Here is an 18526-nt window from a genome sequence, read left to right as displayed (position 1 = left end):
CACATTCATCCATGTATGCATGCATCCATGTATGCAGCAATCCACCTATCCATGCATCATCCACCCATCTATGTATCTCTGTGCCACTCTATCAATCTGTCTATCCACCCATGTATCCAACCATTAATGTATGCATCCAACCAACTATCTGCTCGTGGCTGTAAATATGCTACCTGTGACAGCTTGCCTGCATAAACATGTGTAGCCCGTATCTGTTTATGTGCATTATGCATTATGTATGTTGTCTGTGTTCACAAATACCTAATTTACGTTTTTGTCTATGTGCATGGGTGCCTGTATGTCTGATGGTCTGCACGAGTGCCTTGCCATCTATTACTCTTAATTGTCTAGATGTGTGTTTGTTTGTGTGTTAATGCCTGCTAGTAGTTCTGTTTACTTGTGCACACGTTTTTGTGCTCTACGTGCGTATGTCTGATTTACGTTGTTTATCCCTGTATGCTTGCAATATGTAGAACACCTACTGACTTGGCCTCTGTTAACTAAGATTCATCTGTCTAAACACTGGGACTGGCATTGCGGCCCTAAGACTAGTGGTGGCTGGCATCTCTGGGGAGTGGTGAGACGGGCAAGTGGGCGATGGGTAAAAAACTTAAATAAAATCCACTCACATGCAACAGGTCCTCCTCTTCACTGCGTGGCTTCCTCTTGCAGTCCGGAGCATCTTCCTCCGGCAGTCTGATGTTCAGTGTGGGCCCCTACGAAGTGCCTCAACCAATCCTGGCACTGCTCTCATGCTGCATGGGAGCAGCACCAGGATTGGTAGGAGAGGCTGCTCTCAGCGCTTCCGAGGGCACTGGAGGCATGCACTTGCTCTAAACCCAGCTGTCTTATAAAAGCTGGGTTAGACGTTTCATAGTGCGCATGTCTGGCTGGCCATTACAAGACGTCTGGGCAAAGGGACATGAGCACTTTGTAATGAAGTGCCCGGCAGCCCTCCTTCCTCCCTGCTGCTGCTCTCAGCAAACCCCTTCCTGTCCTGACTCTCGGTTCTGGACGGGCGGATAAAAAATAAAATGGTAATAAATTTACTTTATTATCATTTTATTTTCCATCTCTAGGGCTTGGGGGCCCCTACGAAGTGCCTTAACCAATCCTGGCACTGCTCTCATGCTGCATGGGAGCAGCACCAGGATTGGCAGGAGAGGCTGCTCTCAGCGCTTCCGAGGGCACTGGAGGCATGCACTTGCTCTAAACCCAGCGGTCTTATAACAGCTGGGTTAGACGTTTCATAGTGCGCATGTCTGGCTGGCCATCACAAGACGTCTGGGCAAAGGGACATGAGCACTTTGTAATGAAGTGCCCGGCAGCCCACCCTCCTCCCTGCTGCTGCTCTCAGCAAACCCTGCCCTGTCCTGACTCTCGGTTCGGGACAGGCGGATAAAAAATAAAATGGTAATAAATTTACTTTATTATCATTTTATTTTCCATCTCTAGGGCTTGGGGGCATTTTGGTTAGTGGAGCGATGCTCCTCCGCTCTCACAGAGGAGCTGCCCTGGCTAAGTCCCAGTAACATGCAATTCTTTGGGTATTCTGGGACCCTCCACGCTTCAGCATAAATTATCCATGTGAATTCATGAATGGCCATGGTTTGATCCTCCGTTTGGCTGTGCCTGTGAGCACAGACGTCTCTCAGTGAGCCCATCTATGAAGCTATGGTGGGTGAACAGAGTACACAGCGTCAGTGCCATCTTAAAAGCGTTTAGGGCTGTAGCCAAGACGCATTTCAGTTGTTTTGTGGGTTTTGGTTGGGTGACCAACGGTCCATATATTTCACGGACTGCCCGTAATTTGGGCCTCTTGTCCGTTGTCTGTGAGGGTTTCTTCCACAGGCGCCTTTTGTCTGTAATTTCAGACATTGGAGCGAACTACCCCCTGCAGCAGCAGCCTGAGAGTTCTGTAACTCTCACTGCAGGGGCCAGCTCGCTCTCCTGCTGTGATCAATGGCCTGCAGCAGCCCCTCCCCGACCTGGCACAGGCTGCTATCAGGCCCATTATCATTCTGTATGATGGCCTAATTATCACATACAGAATGAGAGTGGGCCAGGGACAGCATTTGCTGGCCCTCCTCCTGACAGAGGCCAGGGCATGGCAAGCTGCTTTTGTTTATGGGCTCCTATCACCTCACCTGGGGCCAAGCTCCTGGGTGGGAGGAGGTATTTAAGTTTCACTCTGGCACACTGCAGGTTCTCTCAACCTAATATAAAGTTATTTTGACGTGTGCTTGTGTTTGTTGTCTATTAACTTATGTAATATTGTACTACCTCCTCTGATGTGTCTGGAAAATGTACATTTTTTTCTCGAATTTTTGTCCTGAATTCTGACCTTCTATCCTGAATTTTGACCCTTTGGCCTGAATTTTTACACTCACTGTCCTGAATGTGCACCCATGCCAGTTGGTCACCCTAGTTTTTGGCCCTGGGCAATAAACATTTTGGGGCCCCGTTTTCGGAATAACTTTGGATTTTACTGGATTTTATTACCATTTTTCTGCTATTTCAAGACTACACGATGCCAAACAATAGTGAATTATACTTAAACTTTCAAAAACCAACTGAAATTGGCAACAGCCCCAAAAATCATTAAGATTTCACTTGACAGAGAAAGAGTTAGAGTTTGAGGCGGCCAGAGGGAGGGGGAGAGGTGTATTTGGCCCATACCTGAAAACGACTCTGCAGCATGTTCATTTAGGTTTGCACTGAGTGTGGTGACTTTGGACTGGCCGTCTCAATCCTGAATATTTATGGAGATTGCTAGAAGACACAGTGTTCTTGTATTATCATGTCTTTCTTCGGGCAGGGCCCCTCGCACCTAAATCAAACGTGATGGCTCTGGTGGCTATATAGCGTCATTAAAAGGAGGAACATAATGTTCCCCTTTTCATATTTTATTTATCAAAGAGCTGTCTGCTGCAAGTAAAATATAAAGTTCCTGTTGGGTAAAATCAGCCATTGTGAGACTTAGTTTCAAGTATTCGACAGTTCCTCACTTATATTTTACATTTGAATTCGTGCCCGAATTGCTAAAACAACATGGGAACAATCTATAATTTTGCACTAATAGATTTTTGAGACCTGAAATGTTTAATTAGCACATTTTGCAGTGGATCATGGCATTTAATTTCAAATGAAAAACAGTATTTGAAACATTAATTAAAAAATCCAACATTATTTCAATTTTTCATTCGTACAGCTCTAAAGACGCACAAAAAAACCCATAATAAACAGCTATCCACAATGTTTCACATCGAGTGAGAAATAAGTCTACATTTTTGCAAACTGTTCTTTGAAAATGTCGAATGTCTTGATTGCCATATGACCTGCAAATCAGCCACAGGGCTGGCTCCTACTTACTGCCATTCATCGAGCTTCAGGTGGACTTCAACTCCACCGATCATGAATGCCTCCTCTACCTCTGCGCATCAGGGTTTCAAAAATAATCAGTGTGTTCAGCTCAGGTTTTTCCAACAGATAGTACACAAAAATACATCCAGACAGGCCAACTCAATAATCACCACTTGTCATTTATTAAGGAGTCGAAGATTTGGTGTGCTTTTTGGAAATTTGGGGAAAGTCCCACCGTGGAACTCTTGCATCCATTTTTGGAGGGATTTCTTTTGATTCCGGCTCTCAGTCGGTGAGGGAGGGCACAGTGTTTTCGGGATAACAGCTGAAGGTGACGGAATGTGTGGTGACTGTGGAGATGAGCCAACATGTTAGGTTATTCAAGGGTTTCTATAGAATATCGCAGAAGGAATCCGGACTGCTACATACGCAGGAGGCGACCCTGATTTTGGTTTCTCCCACTCCTTTCTTTGATTTTTACTCAGCCCCCTCCAAGAGCCATGCAATGTGAATTTGACCACTCCAGATTAACAAAAAGAGCCCATTGTTATCTTTGGAAGCGAGGATTGCCATCTGCCTCTCGTGGTCTTCTCTCACTGTCTCTCTGTCACCTCTGCTTTCCACTCTTCTGTATCCCACTCCTCTGTTTTCTGTCCTGCTCTTCTGCCACTGCTTCCACTCTCCCTCTTACTGTATCACCTCTAATCCCCTCATTTCTTCACCCCTCCTCTTCCACAGGTCTCTCTCACATGAGCTGTCCTCTCTCTTCTGTCCTGCTCCTCTGCTGCTCTCTGATCTCTATCTCACTTTGTCGTTCTACTCTTCTCTGTGTTCTGCCCTACTCCTCCTCCGCTACTTTCCATACCGCTTTATCACCTTTACTCTCCTCATTTCTTCACCCCCTCCTCTTCCACAGGTCTCGCTCCCATGAGCTCTCTTCTCTCCTCTGTCCTTCTCCTCCTCTACTGCTCTCTGATCTCCATCTCGCTTTGTCGCCTCACTCTTTTGTTTTCTGTCCTGCTCTTCTGCCGCTGCTCCCACTCTCCCTCTTGCTGTATCATCTCTACTTCCCTCATTTCCTCATCCCCCTCCTCTTCCACAGGGCTCTCTCACATGAGCTGTCCTCTCTCTTCTGTCCTGCTCCTCTGCTGCTCTCTGATCTCTATCTCACTTTGTCGTTCTACTCTTCTCTGTGTTCTGCCCCACTCCTCCTCCGCTACTTTCCATCCCGCTTTATCACCTTTACTCTCCTCATTTCTTCACCCCCTCCTCTTCCACAGGTCTCGCTCCCATGAGCTCTCTTCTCTCCTCTGTCCTTCTCCTCCTCTACTGCTCTCTGATCTCCATCTCGCTTTGTCGCCTCACTCTTTTGTTTTCTGTCCTGCTCTTCTGCCGCTGCTCCCACTCTCCCTCTTGCTGTATCATCTCTACTTCCCTCATTTCCTCATCCCCCTCCTCTTCCACAGGGCTCTCTCACATGAGCTCTCCTTTTTCCTCTACCCTGCTCCTCCTCTGCTGCTCGCTGTTCTCCATCTAGCTATGTCGGCTTTGCTCTCCTCTGCCCCACTCCTCCTCTGCTGCTCTCCATCCCGCTTTATCACCTCTCTCTCCTCCTTTCCTCATCCCCCTCCTCTTCTGCAGGTCTCTCTCACATGAGTTGGTCTTTCTCCTCTACCCTGCTCCTCCTCTGCTGCTGGCTGTTCCCCATCTCGCTTTGTCGGCTTTACCCTCCTCTGTTCTCTGTCCTACTCCTCCTCCTCTGCTATTCATCCCGCTTTATCACCTCTCTCTCCTCATTTCTCCCTCCCCCTCCTCTACCACAGGTCTCTCTCATATGAGATGTCCTTTCTCCTCTATCCTGCTGCTCGGTATTCTCCATCTAGCTTTGTCGGCTTTACTCTCCTCTTTTCTCTGTCCCACTCTTCCTCCGCTGCTCTCCACTCTCCATCTTGCTGCATCAGCTTTACTCTCCTCACTTATCCATCCCACTCTTCTTCCACAGGTCTCTCTCACTTATATATACATTGCTTAAAATCTTTAAATATGTATTTGAATATGTGCACATATCTATTTATAGAAACAGATATATACACACAATTTTGGTGTATATATGTATATACGTATTTAAGTATACATACATACATCAGCCCTGCCAAGTTTGCCAGATCAATGCATGACTAATTATTGCTAGAGTCCAGGTTTCTTCTTTGACTTCTGGGACTTGTAGTTTTTCTTATCCCATTACAGAGCAAGGACTTCAAGTCCCAAAATTCAAAGTAAAAATTGGATAGAAGGAGCATATCACGCAAGGACCTGGAAAACATGTCAGCAATGGCACAGACATAGTAATTTTTCAACAAATGTGAAGGCTCATGTATTGGATCAAACAATGGCTGCTTTACAGAGCAAGGTTGTTACATATAATGATATGTGCGTAGCACGGTGTGGTGTCTTTTTTGCTGTGTCGGCTTCTGCCACAGGGCAAAGGGAGCTGTGGCACGAGTCCCTCCTCTGGCCCCCACTAAAGTACCAGACCTACTGATGCTCCATTTCTAAAGGTATGAGCAGAATGTATGCTTATAAAGAGTAGCATGGTTTAAAAGTGGGTTTATTAAATTGCATTGTTATATTGTTCCTATTGCAATGGTTTTACCTGGTTTGCTTGTGCATGATCATCTATTTCAACTTGTTTTTATTAAAAATAATGGACCACTTTAATGTTTTACGCATGCCTCACTATGGAAGCCATGACAGCAAAGCCCCAATTGTAATCAGAATCATCCTTTCCTGCATGTTTAATAACGCTCCAATTCTGTATTGCTGCCACCTGAAAGAAGATATAGAATTCCTACTGCATGATACTCATCCAGTATTTTAGTCGGAATCAAATATTTCCCATTGACTAAATTCAAGGTTTTGTCCTGTACTCAAGATTAAATAAAGAATGTGTTAGCACAGTGGCAGCTTGGATAAATTGTTAAGAACGCAACATGATTTAGCATCGTTGTGTCTCCCTAAATAAGAACCCTTTTTATCTTCGTTGCACGACTCTTCGAAGTGTTTCAAAGTTTCCCCAGTTTCACAACCCACTGTTGGGATTCCAGGTTGCAAAGAGGGAGAACAAAGACTTCCTAAAGAGCCAGCTGTCTGCCTCAGGCAACACTCCTAGCTCGTCTTTGGATATCCCAAAAAGGAAGGAGAAAGAGGACCAAATGAAGCGCTCAGAGGTACAATCAGGAACTTAACATGCAATGTTCTTCTAATTGCAGTATGTTCTAGATTGAAATGCCGTGCAAGCTCTTTGTTTTTCTAAAACCGCATAATATGGCGCTCTTGTGTATCAAGGCATCCATTGGCAATGCTACCAATAGATGTTGTTCATACATGCATGTTTTACTTGTGTCATATTTAATGCACAGTATAGCAACAGGACTTCTAATATGATGCTAGCATACAGTATGTCATGATGTTTTATGAGTGCGACAGTCACCATCCCCCAAAAAAGTGTCTGGAATTACTTGCCCCCCTGACCCGGCCCCATCTTGTCTGTGAGCACAAAAGACTAGTGTGGAAACTTTTGTGAGTGTTTTAGGCAAAGCCTTTGTGATGCATAAGTGTGGTAGGTGACAGCTCCTTCCTCTCATCCTGACAGAGATGGCTCATCCTGACAACACCTATGCCCCCTTTGTCACACAGTCTGGGAGCAATACCCAAAGACCAACTCCTAGCTAAATCTAGTCTGCAACCCAGGAACAGGCTGCAGGCATCAAATGGTTAGGGCAAGAAAATGCCAACTTTCTAAAAATGTCCTTTTCAGAACTGTGCTTTAGAATTTGACTTTACCACTAAAGAGGATGTTACATTGCAGTTCCTCAAACAATAAACATGACTTTCCTACTTGCTCCCAATCAAATGTTATCACCTTTTAAATGTAATAAGGTAACCCAGTGTTTTTCTATGGGAGAGGTAGGCCTTGCAATAGTGAAAAATCTATTTGAGAGTTGTTTTTCAAAATCAGGACAAGTAAAACTTAAAAGTGCATGTCAAACTTTTTAAATACAATGCACCCTGCCCTATGGGATCTTTAGGGCCTATCCTAGGGGTGACTTATATGTAATGAAAAATAAGATTTTGGCATGGCAAAAGTTTTATTTTGCAAGGTCCAAATGTCAGTTAACAAATGCACACACAGGCTGGTGTGGCAGGCCTGAGACAGGTTTAAAAGGGCTACTTAAATGGGGGGTCACAATGAGGCCCTCTAGAAGCATTTAACTTATTGGCCTTGGGTACATGTAGTACCACTTTACTAATGACTTACAAGTGAATTAAATGTGTCAATTGGGTGGAAGCCAATGTTTCCTTGTTTAAAGGAGAGAGCACAAACACTTTAAAATAGGTTAGCAGTGCACAGAGTCCTAAAACCCAATAAAAATGGGTTCAGAAAACAGGAGGGTGAAGGCAAAAAGTTTGGGTGTGACCCTGCAGAGAAGGCCAAGTCCAACAACATGTACATGTTTTCACATCCAGAGGTCATTGTGCCAAACTTGAACCATGGCAGACGAAATAACTTTATTTAGCCAAAATAAAAAGATTGCATTTCAGAACAAATGCTTGCTGTTTTCAGAAAATGTCACGTTGACATGTGGGAACACAATTATTACATTTCCTTAAAATGTTCAGAACAGATGTTGTAACATATTCATGCTGAGTCAGCGATGGCTATTGCTGATGCTGTTTCCTAGGAGCTAGAGAGTACCTACAACTATTGCTGTTGTTTCATAGTTCAGGACGAGACAGGTCCTCATTTATATCAATGAATCATTTTAGTGGGGTTATCATCAGAACTGCCGAATGAGGCCAGAACCTGTAAGAATTAGTGTCACATTAAGGATATTCCTTTTGTCTGAACCAATGACATCTTTGTAACCTGAGCTGTAGCACTTGTTTCTAGCTGTTTAGCCTGAGTGATAAGCCTGCTGTTCACTGATTTGGCATCATTTTAATTTTCTCATTCTGCCACGTACAAGTCAATTCTCAGTGCTAATATAGAACTGCAAATATTTTGGGAAATGGCATCATGAAAAATTAAAGGGGATGAAAAAAATAGAAACTTAGAGAAATGACAAATAGTATTGTTTGACAATCATCTTGAAAATGGAAGGGCTATGTCAAACAGCATACCAGATTAATTCGCTTTTCAGACAATTTTCTAAGGTGATTGTTTGGAAAATGTACCATTTCGCCACCAATTGAACGCTTGGAGGGGTGAGAAGTGTCTTGGAAATCAAAAAGGGTTTTAATGTTTTACAAGAGCTCCTTAGAAACTACCTGTAAAGAATTATCTTTTTTAGGTAACTAATTTGAAAACTGAACTGTTTGATGCACAATGCTCTCAAGTTTTTCAGTTTTTCTTGACAAAAAGTGATATCCTCAACTGCGCAAGAAGGTAGGCATTCCTTAATAATTTAGATTGTTTCACGTATTTTCAGAAAGAATGCACAGAAAAACCTGGAGAGTTGTGGGAAGAACATATCATGTACAAACCTGTGTTAATTCAATGTTTGAGTTTACCTGGAAGGTCTAGTAACAGGATATGGCAGGCTCGGGATATGATGAGTCCCTAATCCAGATGCTGAGGCTAAAACAGTGGAGCTGTGGTCAGTTGCACACTTTACTCATGACTTAAACATCCCTGAATGTGTGAGCTTTAATGGGCTTGACGACCACTGGCAAAGTTGCATTATGAATAAGCCAAGCTTGGAGACTGAACTTTACTAAGAAAGTTATCTTAAGTCTTTGTCATTAATATGGTGCTAACATTCCTCAAGCAGAGGAAGGCTGCAGGAACTAGTTTATTGGAGCTCTATTAATTCTGACTAGTGGCAGAGTCGAATCTTGGTACCAGGACAGAGACTGAAATAGACCCTCAGGGAGCAAAATTTTGCATTCTTTTATAAGAAAAAGCTCTGACTGGATGACAATTTATTGAGTGTTGTTGTTGTGTACCAAAGAGATGGGGGTAGTAGCCCACACCACCTCTCCATAATAGGCCTTGGACATTGTCATTTGTTACCCTGAGAGAGTCAAGCAATACAGTGGCACACTTGGTCCGCAGTATGGAGGAAATTGTGGGTTTAGTACTTGTGAATGATATACATCCCTTGCAACCAATAACCAAATTCCCTACTACATCATATGCTCATGAATAACCTAATATATCCAGATACTGTTGATGCCTATGCTGAGCATATTGCATGTTCCAGTACCAATGTTTCTACCGTTATGTGCATGCAGATGACATCAAAGCCTTGCTCCATCTTGAAAAGGACACATGTTTTGTTAGAAGTCCAACAGTGTTTGGTAGCAGTCTAGGATTCAATGGGCAGCAACTTAATCAGATACAACATGGACAAAAACTAAGTTATTGTGGTCGGGGCAGTGGTGATTTCTGAGGTCCTATGTTCTGGTCCGTGGAACTGGGTGAAAGCTGAATGCCAATTAAGACTGTGAAGAATCTGAGAGTCACATTAAACTCTTATTACAGCCTGAAACCTAGAATCCCAGTAATGGAATCCTCCTGCTCTTGTCAAATCAGAAGTTTGAAGAGAAAATATGCCTCATCTTAATGAAGCAACACAATTGTTTCAAGATTTGTAAAGTTCTTACTCAACTACTCTCATGCTTTTAATCTTGGTCCTCCTAAATACTTACTGAGAAACCTTCAGAGGATCCACAACAAAACAGCATGCTTGAGCATGATGCTGAAGTCATTCAATGTGTTGCCTAGTACAGTAAGAGGTGAATTTAAGTCCCTTTAATCATTCACTGAGCTAGAATGGACCTTTTCCTGATTTTTACTTTCCAAAAAGCTATTTTGTTGCTTTTCAGAATGTGCTCATCCCTACAAATATAGCTTGTTTGAAGATTCCTGATATTCATAGGCATCAGCAGAGTGGTCATGCCTTCTTGAACAGTCTTCCCCTTTTACCCTTCAATCATTTTCAGGCTATGGCAAGTTCAGGCAGTGACTGGAAACTTTTCTGCTCTAGTTTTGAGTTAGCGGTACATCAGTACTGGAAAACAAAAACAGTAGGATTATAAGTGCACTATTCAAATGCTTAACTAACCTATCCAAATACACCCGGCTACAACCTAGTATGCCAATCAACTGCTTCATTTGCCAATGCACTACTTCATCACAAAGAACTGCAATTGTATGTTCTAATACATTTTCAGAGGAGTCAGATTTTATTCAAGGATGGCGAAGCACCCTCACACTCAACCACGATGTGGGAGGCATCCAGTACCTCCTTATGTGCAAGGAGTGGGAGGTGTGAATAAAGTTCACTGGAGAAATAAACCTCATTGTTCAAAATTAGTGCTGAGTCTCTCTTGCTTCCCATCTATTCACAGAAGGCGAATGGAGGAAGGAATTGTACAGTACTCAAACTCTTTTCACAAACTGCAGGCTTTGAATGAGGATTCCTCTTCTTCATGCACTTTGGTGTCACTTTTTGAGAGACTTCAAAGGAAGGAAGACCTTGAACTTCTTCACTCTATCCTTGTACCTTTATCAGGCTTTAGTAGGTTGTTGAGGCTTGGGTCATCACAATTTTGCGTGAGTCATTGAGATTCATTGAGAGGACAGATGTCTCTTTACAAGAACTGTGGCCTATCTGTGCCATGACTCTCAGAGGTGACAATGTGAGTGAAAGAAGTCCCTGGTCTAACCTGTAATGATCCTCACATGACAACAATGATCCAGACCTTTACAGGCCCATAATGGATGCTTGGTATGAATCTGTGATAATCACAAATATGGTATCATATCCCTTTGATTTCTCCAAGACAACAGTTATTGTCTATATTATGTTGTAAATCCAGATTGTGGTCCAGTATACAGAACCTACTCTTACCACAAACTACTGATAATTATGCTTACAGTAACAACATCCCAACTAGACTGCACAACTCATGAATGTATGAGTCCTGTCTCTGTAGAGATGTCTCATCTCCCCAAGCAATATTAACCTTGATGTATGATGGTATATCTGTTAAATAACCAATAGCGCAAAATATTGATAATAAACCTACCTATACATGTGTTACAGCCAACAAATTGTGTAATGTAATCTGATCAATCACTTTGATACACCTATTTGCTGTCTCTGTTAGTTCACCCAATGCAGTGTTATACCTATCTGAAATATGACCCAACTCATTTTTCTCTGTGATCTTCTAAGAAGACATATGACTCTCAAAGCCCAGTAAGATTTCCACTCCCAAGGCAGCCTGGCTGAGCAATGTATATTGCTTCTGTTGAAACTGTCCATACATAATACATGCATAAATTTAGATTTCTACGTAAGTGTATTGTTTTTATTAAAACCATTGTACAGTCTGGAACACATGTATTACACTTAAAGAGTGCAACAAATACATTTTAATGAATTAATTCATGAATTAATTAGAGCTCAGTTACTGATCACACTTTTTATTTAATAATTTCTTGTCACAATTCACTATGCCACGTGGATGAAAAACTCCATATAGGATAAAACAGAAAAGATATCAAATGTCCTTGCATAAGCATATCAGTGGTTTATGTTTAGCACCCTTTGCCCAAGTACATGGTTTGCATATAGATTATAACTTAAATGGTGTATTTAGTACACTACAATTTCTTTTAATATTAAGAAAGTTTTGAGGCTAGATTTTCATTTTAGAGCAGGTAGTTCATTTTAACTTCTAAATATATGTTTAACTGCATAATTCTATAAATATTATTGTATTCTTATTGTTTATTTCCATTCCTTTCTTCAGGATTCCTTTGGACACGCTCCTAATGAGATGAGAATAGCAGAACTGCGTTCCTCACTAGTCGAGACTCCTTTGTATCCACCAAAACTTGTACTTCTGGGAAAAGAGAAGAAAGGTAACATTTGGTTCGGAGATCTAGAGGTAATATCATTTGAGCAATAATAAATTTGCAGCTCCCAAAAGGTCCTAAGCCATTTGGATAACATTCAGCGAGTCCTAGTTCTTCTGGCGACTCCAATGTTACATTAGGTCAGTGTTCATTTATTAAAAAAAGTGCAGGTGCTGCCATATTTCAGGAATGCCAAATACGAAGGCTGTCCAGTGTTGATTCCACTCAATTCCTCTTCCTTCCACACTTCTGTCTCCATATCAAACTCTTGCAGAATCTTTTTTATCCCGTTTTCTCACACTGTTTTTCTATCTTTCTCCATGTTTTGCCTTTCTAGTTCCTCTCTATTGTTTTGGGTCAAAGAAAGTCTACTGCTGAAAATTAAGTCTCATCCTCAAAATTAGTTCTGGGGTCCACCTGCACAACTTAAGCACTGCATTAGGAGAATGAAACATCTCCACATGATGCACTACATTTGACAAACGTGTCTCCTAGGGCATCAATCACATTTCTGCCTGTTGTTCAATTTGTAAACAGAAGCCTTAATACTGTTATTTCTTGCAGAATCAACAGATGACTCCGAAGCGGACAAACTGCACTGTCTGAACAACAGTGTGTCCTCGGGCACTTACTCCGACTACTCGCCTTCTCAGGCTTCTTCAGGGTCCTCCAATACACGGGTTAAAGTGCAAACAGTCCCAAAAGAGTCAGTAAATAGTTCTCTCTGGGGCAACAGGTAAGCCAAACGTTTCCCTTTATTATCTTGTATCTATGAAATGCTTACCTGTTCAGTCCATTCCACACAAATGGTTACAGAATGTGGTTGTACAAGTTAATGAACTAGTGCCAGTTTCTTTGTCAAGAGCTCTACCAAACTCTACTGTTCACTGATATACTAACTAAACCAGCAGGGGTGAGAGCAAGCCTGTGCACAATTACAGGGCTGGGTTAGTAATGCCAGATTTAAATTGGCACACTTTCATTGCCTTCACAGTACTTGTTAGGTTGCACAGGATTTAGCCCAATACACCCTCAACATGCCTCAAATGCATGGAGGGGCATTCCACAGTCCTACATATACAAACAGAGTCCATGGTGGATCTCTGTTATGGAATGTACCACCCTCCTGCATATATTTTGGAGGCTAATATAGAACAGCAACAGAAACCCTTGTCAGTCATTTGTTGTTATTTATGTGAGATGCAACCTGAATGAGATCTGACCAGTTACTTGCCTGAATAAAACATTGATTGTTGGCTTCCCCAGACATATGCAGGATGGTGGCACACTACATACATAAGAGCCGCGGTAGACTCTGTTTGTATAGTTAACTCTTCCCTGGTCCCCCGTGGGTATAGAGAGTTGTCCTTGTGACATTACACACAGTCCTAAATATGACCTGGGCATATGGCACTCTGGTGGAATACTGGTAGGAAGTGTTGACGCTGCTAAAACGGGTGACCCTGTCCATCTCCAAAGATCACAGCGTCACTGTCTACCTAGACCCAAACATGGGGTGATGCAACACAAATTTGTGAAGTTGGGCCTGTTCCTTGCAAAATATTCCATAGCAATACACTGGGTGTCTGGGTGATGACCCACCACACAGAAATGGGTGGCAGATGTGTTGGAATGGACCCTGGTAGAGGAACTCTGACTGAGGAGCGTTAGAACTAATGACCGAATGGAGGAGGAAATAAAGGATTGGGAGGACAGGATGACCCAAATGGTAGATGATCCTCTGCCGGATAAATGATGTAGTTCAGATGGAGTGGATGCTCTGTAAATGACCTACTGGGCTGAAGGAATTATCTGGTGAAGTGTGTATATGTGGGTTTCACAGGGGCGAATGCGGGAGCCAGGTGAAGGGGATTTCCAGACTGAAGTCAACATGCACCCAGTTTCTGAGTACTGTCATGAGGGGTGCTGCATTCTTTAGGTGGATGGGGCAGTCATTTGTTACAGTTTTTTTCTGACTGTATGTCTTTACAAATAAAGATTTTTTTTTTTTTTTTACTGAACCAGCAGAGAACTGAAATGAGTACATTTTGGAAAAAAGAGGAGGTATCATTCAACTTAATGACACCAAAGTAGATTTTAAAACGAAAGGACATGACATCGTTGAACATTGATCAGCTCATAAGTAAAGCATTTTTTTTTTTGCATACCTGTCCTTTCAACACCTCCTCAGTGGTACGAAGCCCTGTGTATATTATAATTAAAAAAGCATACACTTCACAGCCTAGTTATTAACTCTTCGTACTATCACTAAAAAAAAACCAAATCTTTGCCATCACAATGCTTGGAGTGATTTGCGCAATTAAAGCCAGAACCGCTCCCAAGCACCCTTTACATTTGCAGATTAACACCTAGTGCACATTTGCATTTCATTCAAGCAAGCAGGCACCCTGGAACGCAGGAGTGTTACAGCTGTCTGCCCTGCCTCTTTGTTTCACAGCACAGGAGACTCAATTAACTTCAGCTGAAGTACTATCAGAATGAAGCATCTGAGACGTTTATCTTTTTTCAAGTTTTGGAAGTGAGGCCTGGAAATGTGCAACCCCCTTCCAAGACTCCAGGGCCCCCCTGGGGGTCACGCCCCACAGATTGAAGACCCCTGCATTAGTCCCTCATGGAATTCTGCATCTGGGCTGGTTTCCCACACCATGTTTTCCTCACCATTCTCAGTTGTTGAAATGCCAGTGTTCTACTCCTTTTGGACCCATAAGGTATGCTTGAACCCTTGGACCATGGGAATTTCTTGAGAAAGTTTTCTTCAGTATGTGGAATACTCAGACCAACTCAAGAGGGTTGTGTGAATTTGGAGTTTTGTAGAGGGTGCTTCTAAGCATGTTCGGAGCACCTTGTCAACATCTTCACTGCATGGTTACCCATCATTTTAAGTCTGAGAAGAACGCTGAGCAGGGGGGGGGGGGGTCTAAGTCATCTTTCAGCTCCCTCATCAAGTGCAATGATCAGCATACCAATTACAGACCTCTTATTTTTCATCCACACCACCCAAACAGGGCAAGAACTTTTCACATTCCAACACGTCATCTCCAAGCACCTGGAGATTCAAGAGGGCTGTGAATTGAATTGCCCTAGATATGAACAAAGCAGTGTGAACTCCTATTGAATGCAGGGAGTATAAATGTCTTAGTGGATGCCCTACAATGCAGTTGGTTACAACGTTGTACAAATTGTTTAGCTTTGATGAATCTGCACCCTTGTAGTGGCTGATGCCTACATTTTTTTAAACGTTTTTATTGACTTAATACAAAAGAGTTAACATAACTGTTAACTTCACCAAGCTTACATTCATTATCATATTGCCCATTGTTCTATACATGGTGACTGCGAGCCAACAGAAGACTACGTGTCACTGCTCATGCGTGAAGAAGCGGGGCCTCCCCGGTTAAGTCATCATACCCTTGCCCTGAGTCATTTCCTGCTCTCAAATTGCTGTCTTTCCTGTCCATCTCAGTCCCCCCTTTACAATCAAGTTGCCTCTCCTTCAGGGTTTTCAAAGATATCCACCACCTACAGACATAGGTACGTTATTGGCCTCCTGCGGAGACCCCTGTAGTCCTCCAGGCACAACGCCTGTTCCTCTGCCCTCGCCCAGGTTAGCACTTCCGCCCCGTCATCGATTGTCTGGCAGGCCGGCTGGGGACTGCCAGTGCATGGCTAAATCCCTACAGGCAACAGGCAGTGCCAGGTCTAGGAATTTGTTCCCTACCTTTGCAGCTGATTTTTTGCCATATAGTCCTAAGAGGCAAACCTCCGTAGTCCCGAGGTCCTGATGGCCCAAGGCTCACGCTACCAACGAGCTCCAGAAGCATTCGGTGACTGGGCAACTCCATACCATGTTCCCAAAGTCCGCATCTGGGTGGAAGCATCGGGGGCAGCACTCATCTTGGACATTATGCATTACATTTATGCAGTGTGCTGTGAAATAAGTGGTGTGGATGTAATTGAACTATGTGTTCTCGAAACGTGTTTCGCAAGATCCTTTTTTTGTGTTCCAATGCATGCTCTTACTCATTGCCCACAAACTGTCACCCTAGTATCTCTTGCCATCTGGCCCGAGACCCTGGAAATCTACCCTTTGCATAATCACCATCATGCGGTAAAACCTTGATGCTAGATGCCGACATTTGCCACAGGCTAGTATCATATGAACTTGATCATGCTTGGGTGGTCTCTGATCTGAGTTCCCATACAGTTCCTGGAGAAGCGCCCCATACACTAGGAACAGCTTTCCTGAGACTTGGGAGTCCTCGACTAGTGCTTCCAAACCATGGAAGAGAGTCCCCCGCATAACAATACCCCAGAGTCAGTAAGTCAGCTTCTGTTCACTCAGTCATTCGACCACCTATAAAAAATAAAACCTCTGGGCGTAGACAATCCCACCAGAGGCAATGCCGGGGCATACAACAGCCAAGACCCCAGCTGCTTAAGCGCTCCTCTCCAACAGGGGAGGGCCACCGTTAACAAGTGCGGTTCTCAATGAGGACGGACCCCTGCATCCACTAGCATCGATGCAAGGGCCTCTTTTATGTGCACATCCCCAAATTCCCCCACCTCTGCAAGATCTAGTCCTACTAGCCATCGGGCCAGCCACTGCAACTCTGCATCGAAGAAATACCGTTTGAAATTCAGCACCCCCAGTCACCTGTCCTGCAGCGGTCTTTGAAGCATCTGCAAGGAGACCCTGTTTTGCTGCCCGTCCCAGATCAATTCACGTAACAAGATGTCCAAGAAGTTAAACCATTTCCAGGGATCCAAATCGGGATGTTCTCTAGGTAATACATTAGCCTGGGCAGAACTATCTCTTTCATCAGCACAACCCCAGTCATGATTGGGAGCCTTAGTGTGTGCCAGAATATCATGCTTCTTTTAAGGGCTCTTACAGCTGTCCTAGGTTTGTCTTACCTGAGGTTAGTATCTGCCTGATGTATCTTGGCTTCTAGGTATCCGAATACTCTGGGTTCCCAGTGGAGTCCTTTTTCCCTTACTATCGCTGGCTGGTGCTAGAGGGCAAGTGCACGTCTTATTCAGGCCAGATACCAGATACCTTTCCCATGTCTGCCAACACCTCCATTGCCCATGGGACCCTGCATTGAGCCTCCGGTAAGTACAATAGCATGTCATCCACGTATAACAAGACAACATGCTCCCCATCTAGTAGTCCCTTCCCCCAACATTTTGTCCTCAAGATGCTAGAAAGTGGCTCCATTGCCAGTACGAAAAGCACTGGGGACAGCGGGCAACCCTGCTGTATGCCTCTGTACTTTGAACAGCTCTGAGATGTAACGGCCTACTCAGACTCTTGCACCAGGCGGAACTTGCAAAAGTGATGCACACGTGCACCACCGCTCCCCCAATACCATTTTGTCCATGATCACCTCTACATAGCCTCACTGCATGGTTTCAAAGGCTTTCTGGATGTCCACAGAGAGCACTACTGCCTCTGGGAGAGCAGATAGTAGGGCCTCCTCAATGACGCGGTATAAGTAGTTGATGCTGGCTAATGTATCACTTTGTGGAATGAAACCATTCTGTTCTGTGTGGACCAACGGGCGCAGGTGCTGATGTAGACGTGTTACCAGCACCTTGCTGAGTATTTTATAGCTCACGTTGAGTATGGACAATGGAATCCCACCTCCGGAACCTCCCCAGTTGACTTTAGAAGGGCCACTATCAGTGCATTCTTGGTCGCGGTGGGTAAGCACCCCAATGGTATTGGCACCTGAGTGTATCTTCCCCAGGTGGGGCATCAGCATGTGAGTGTACGTCTGATGAAATTCAGCCTGCAGTCCATCCATACCCGGTGTCTTGCCAAGCACCAATTCCTTAAGTGCCCCTCTACTTTCCAGCTCCGTAACCAGGCCACCTAAGCCCTAGCGTCTTACCTCGCCTGGCAACAAAGTGTAACCCTAGCAAAGAAGGCCTCCATCATCGCCCCCTCAGTCGCTGCAGGCTCCCCTTGCCTGGCCTCATAATACTGCAGGAACACCACGTGGACATTCTTCTGCATGTGCACTAGGTTTCCGTGGGGTTCTGTATCTGCATGATGGGCCTACCCCTCTCCTCCTCATGTACTAAGTGTGACAACATTCTCCCCATCCTGCCCCCTCTCTGCATGCACCATTGTGAAATATTCCCACATATTAATAAGCTTCTTCTGCTGCAGCTTATTATGTGCCTGGGGGCACTCCTGAGCCTCAATCT

At 43.8% G+C, this 18526-nt stretch overlaps 1 protein-coding gene across 1 annotated transcript in view; it reads left to right on the top strand.

Annotated features, from left to right (window-relative positions):
* LRRC7 (leucine rich repeat containing 7) overlaps positions 1-18526 on the top strand; it is a 1991887-nt gene that overhangs the window by 1568169 nt on the left and 405192 nt on the right. The window contains exons 19-21 of the mRNA XM_085602293.1: positions 6468-6590; positions 12187-12298; positions 12857-13028. Of these exons, the coding sequence (XP_085458419.1) occupies positions 6468-6590; positions 12187-12298; positions 12857-13028 (407 nt within the window). The remainder of the gene's footprint in view (positions 1-6467; positions 6591-12186; positions 12299-12856; positions 13029-18526) is intronic.

Source organism: Triturus cristatus, chromosome 4_2 (genome assembly GCF_964204655.1).
Source record: "Triturus cristatus chromosome 4_2, aTriCri1.1, whole genome shotgun sequence".
NCBI classification, from domain to species: domain Eukaryota; kingdom Metazoa; phylum Chordata; class Amphibia; order Caudata; family Salamandridae; genus Triturus; species Triturus cristatus.
This window is presented reverse-complemented; position numbering and strand designations above follow the sequence as displayed.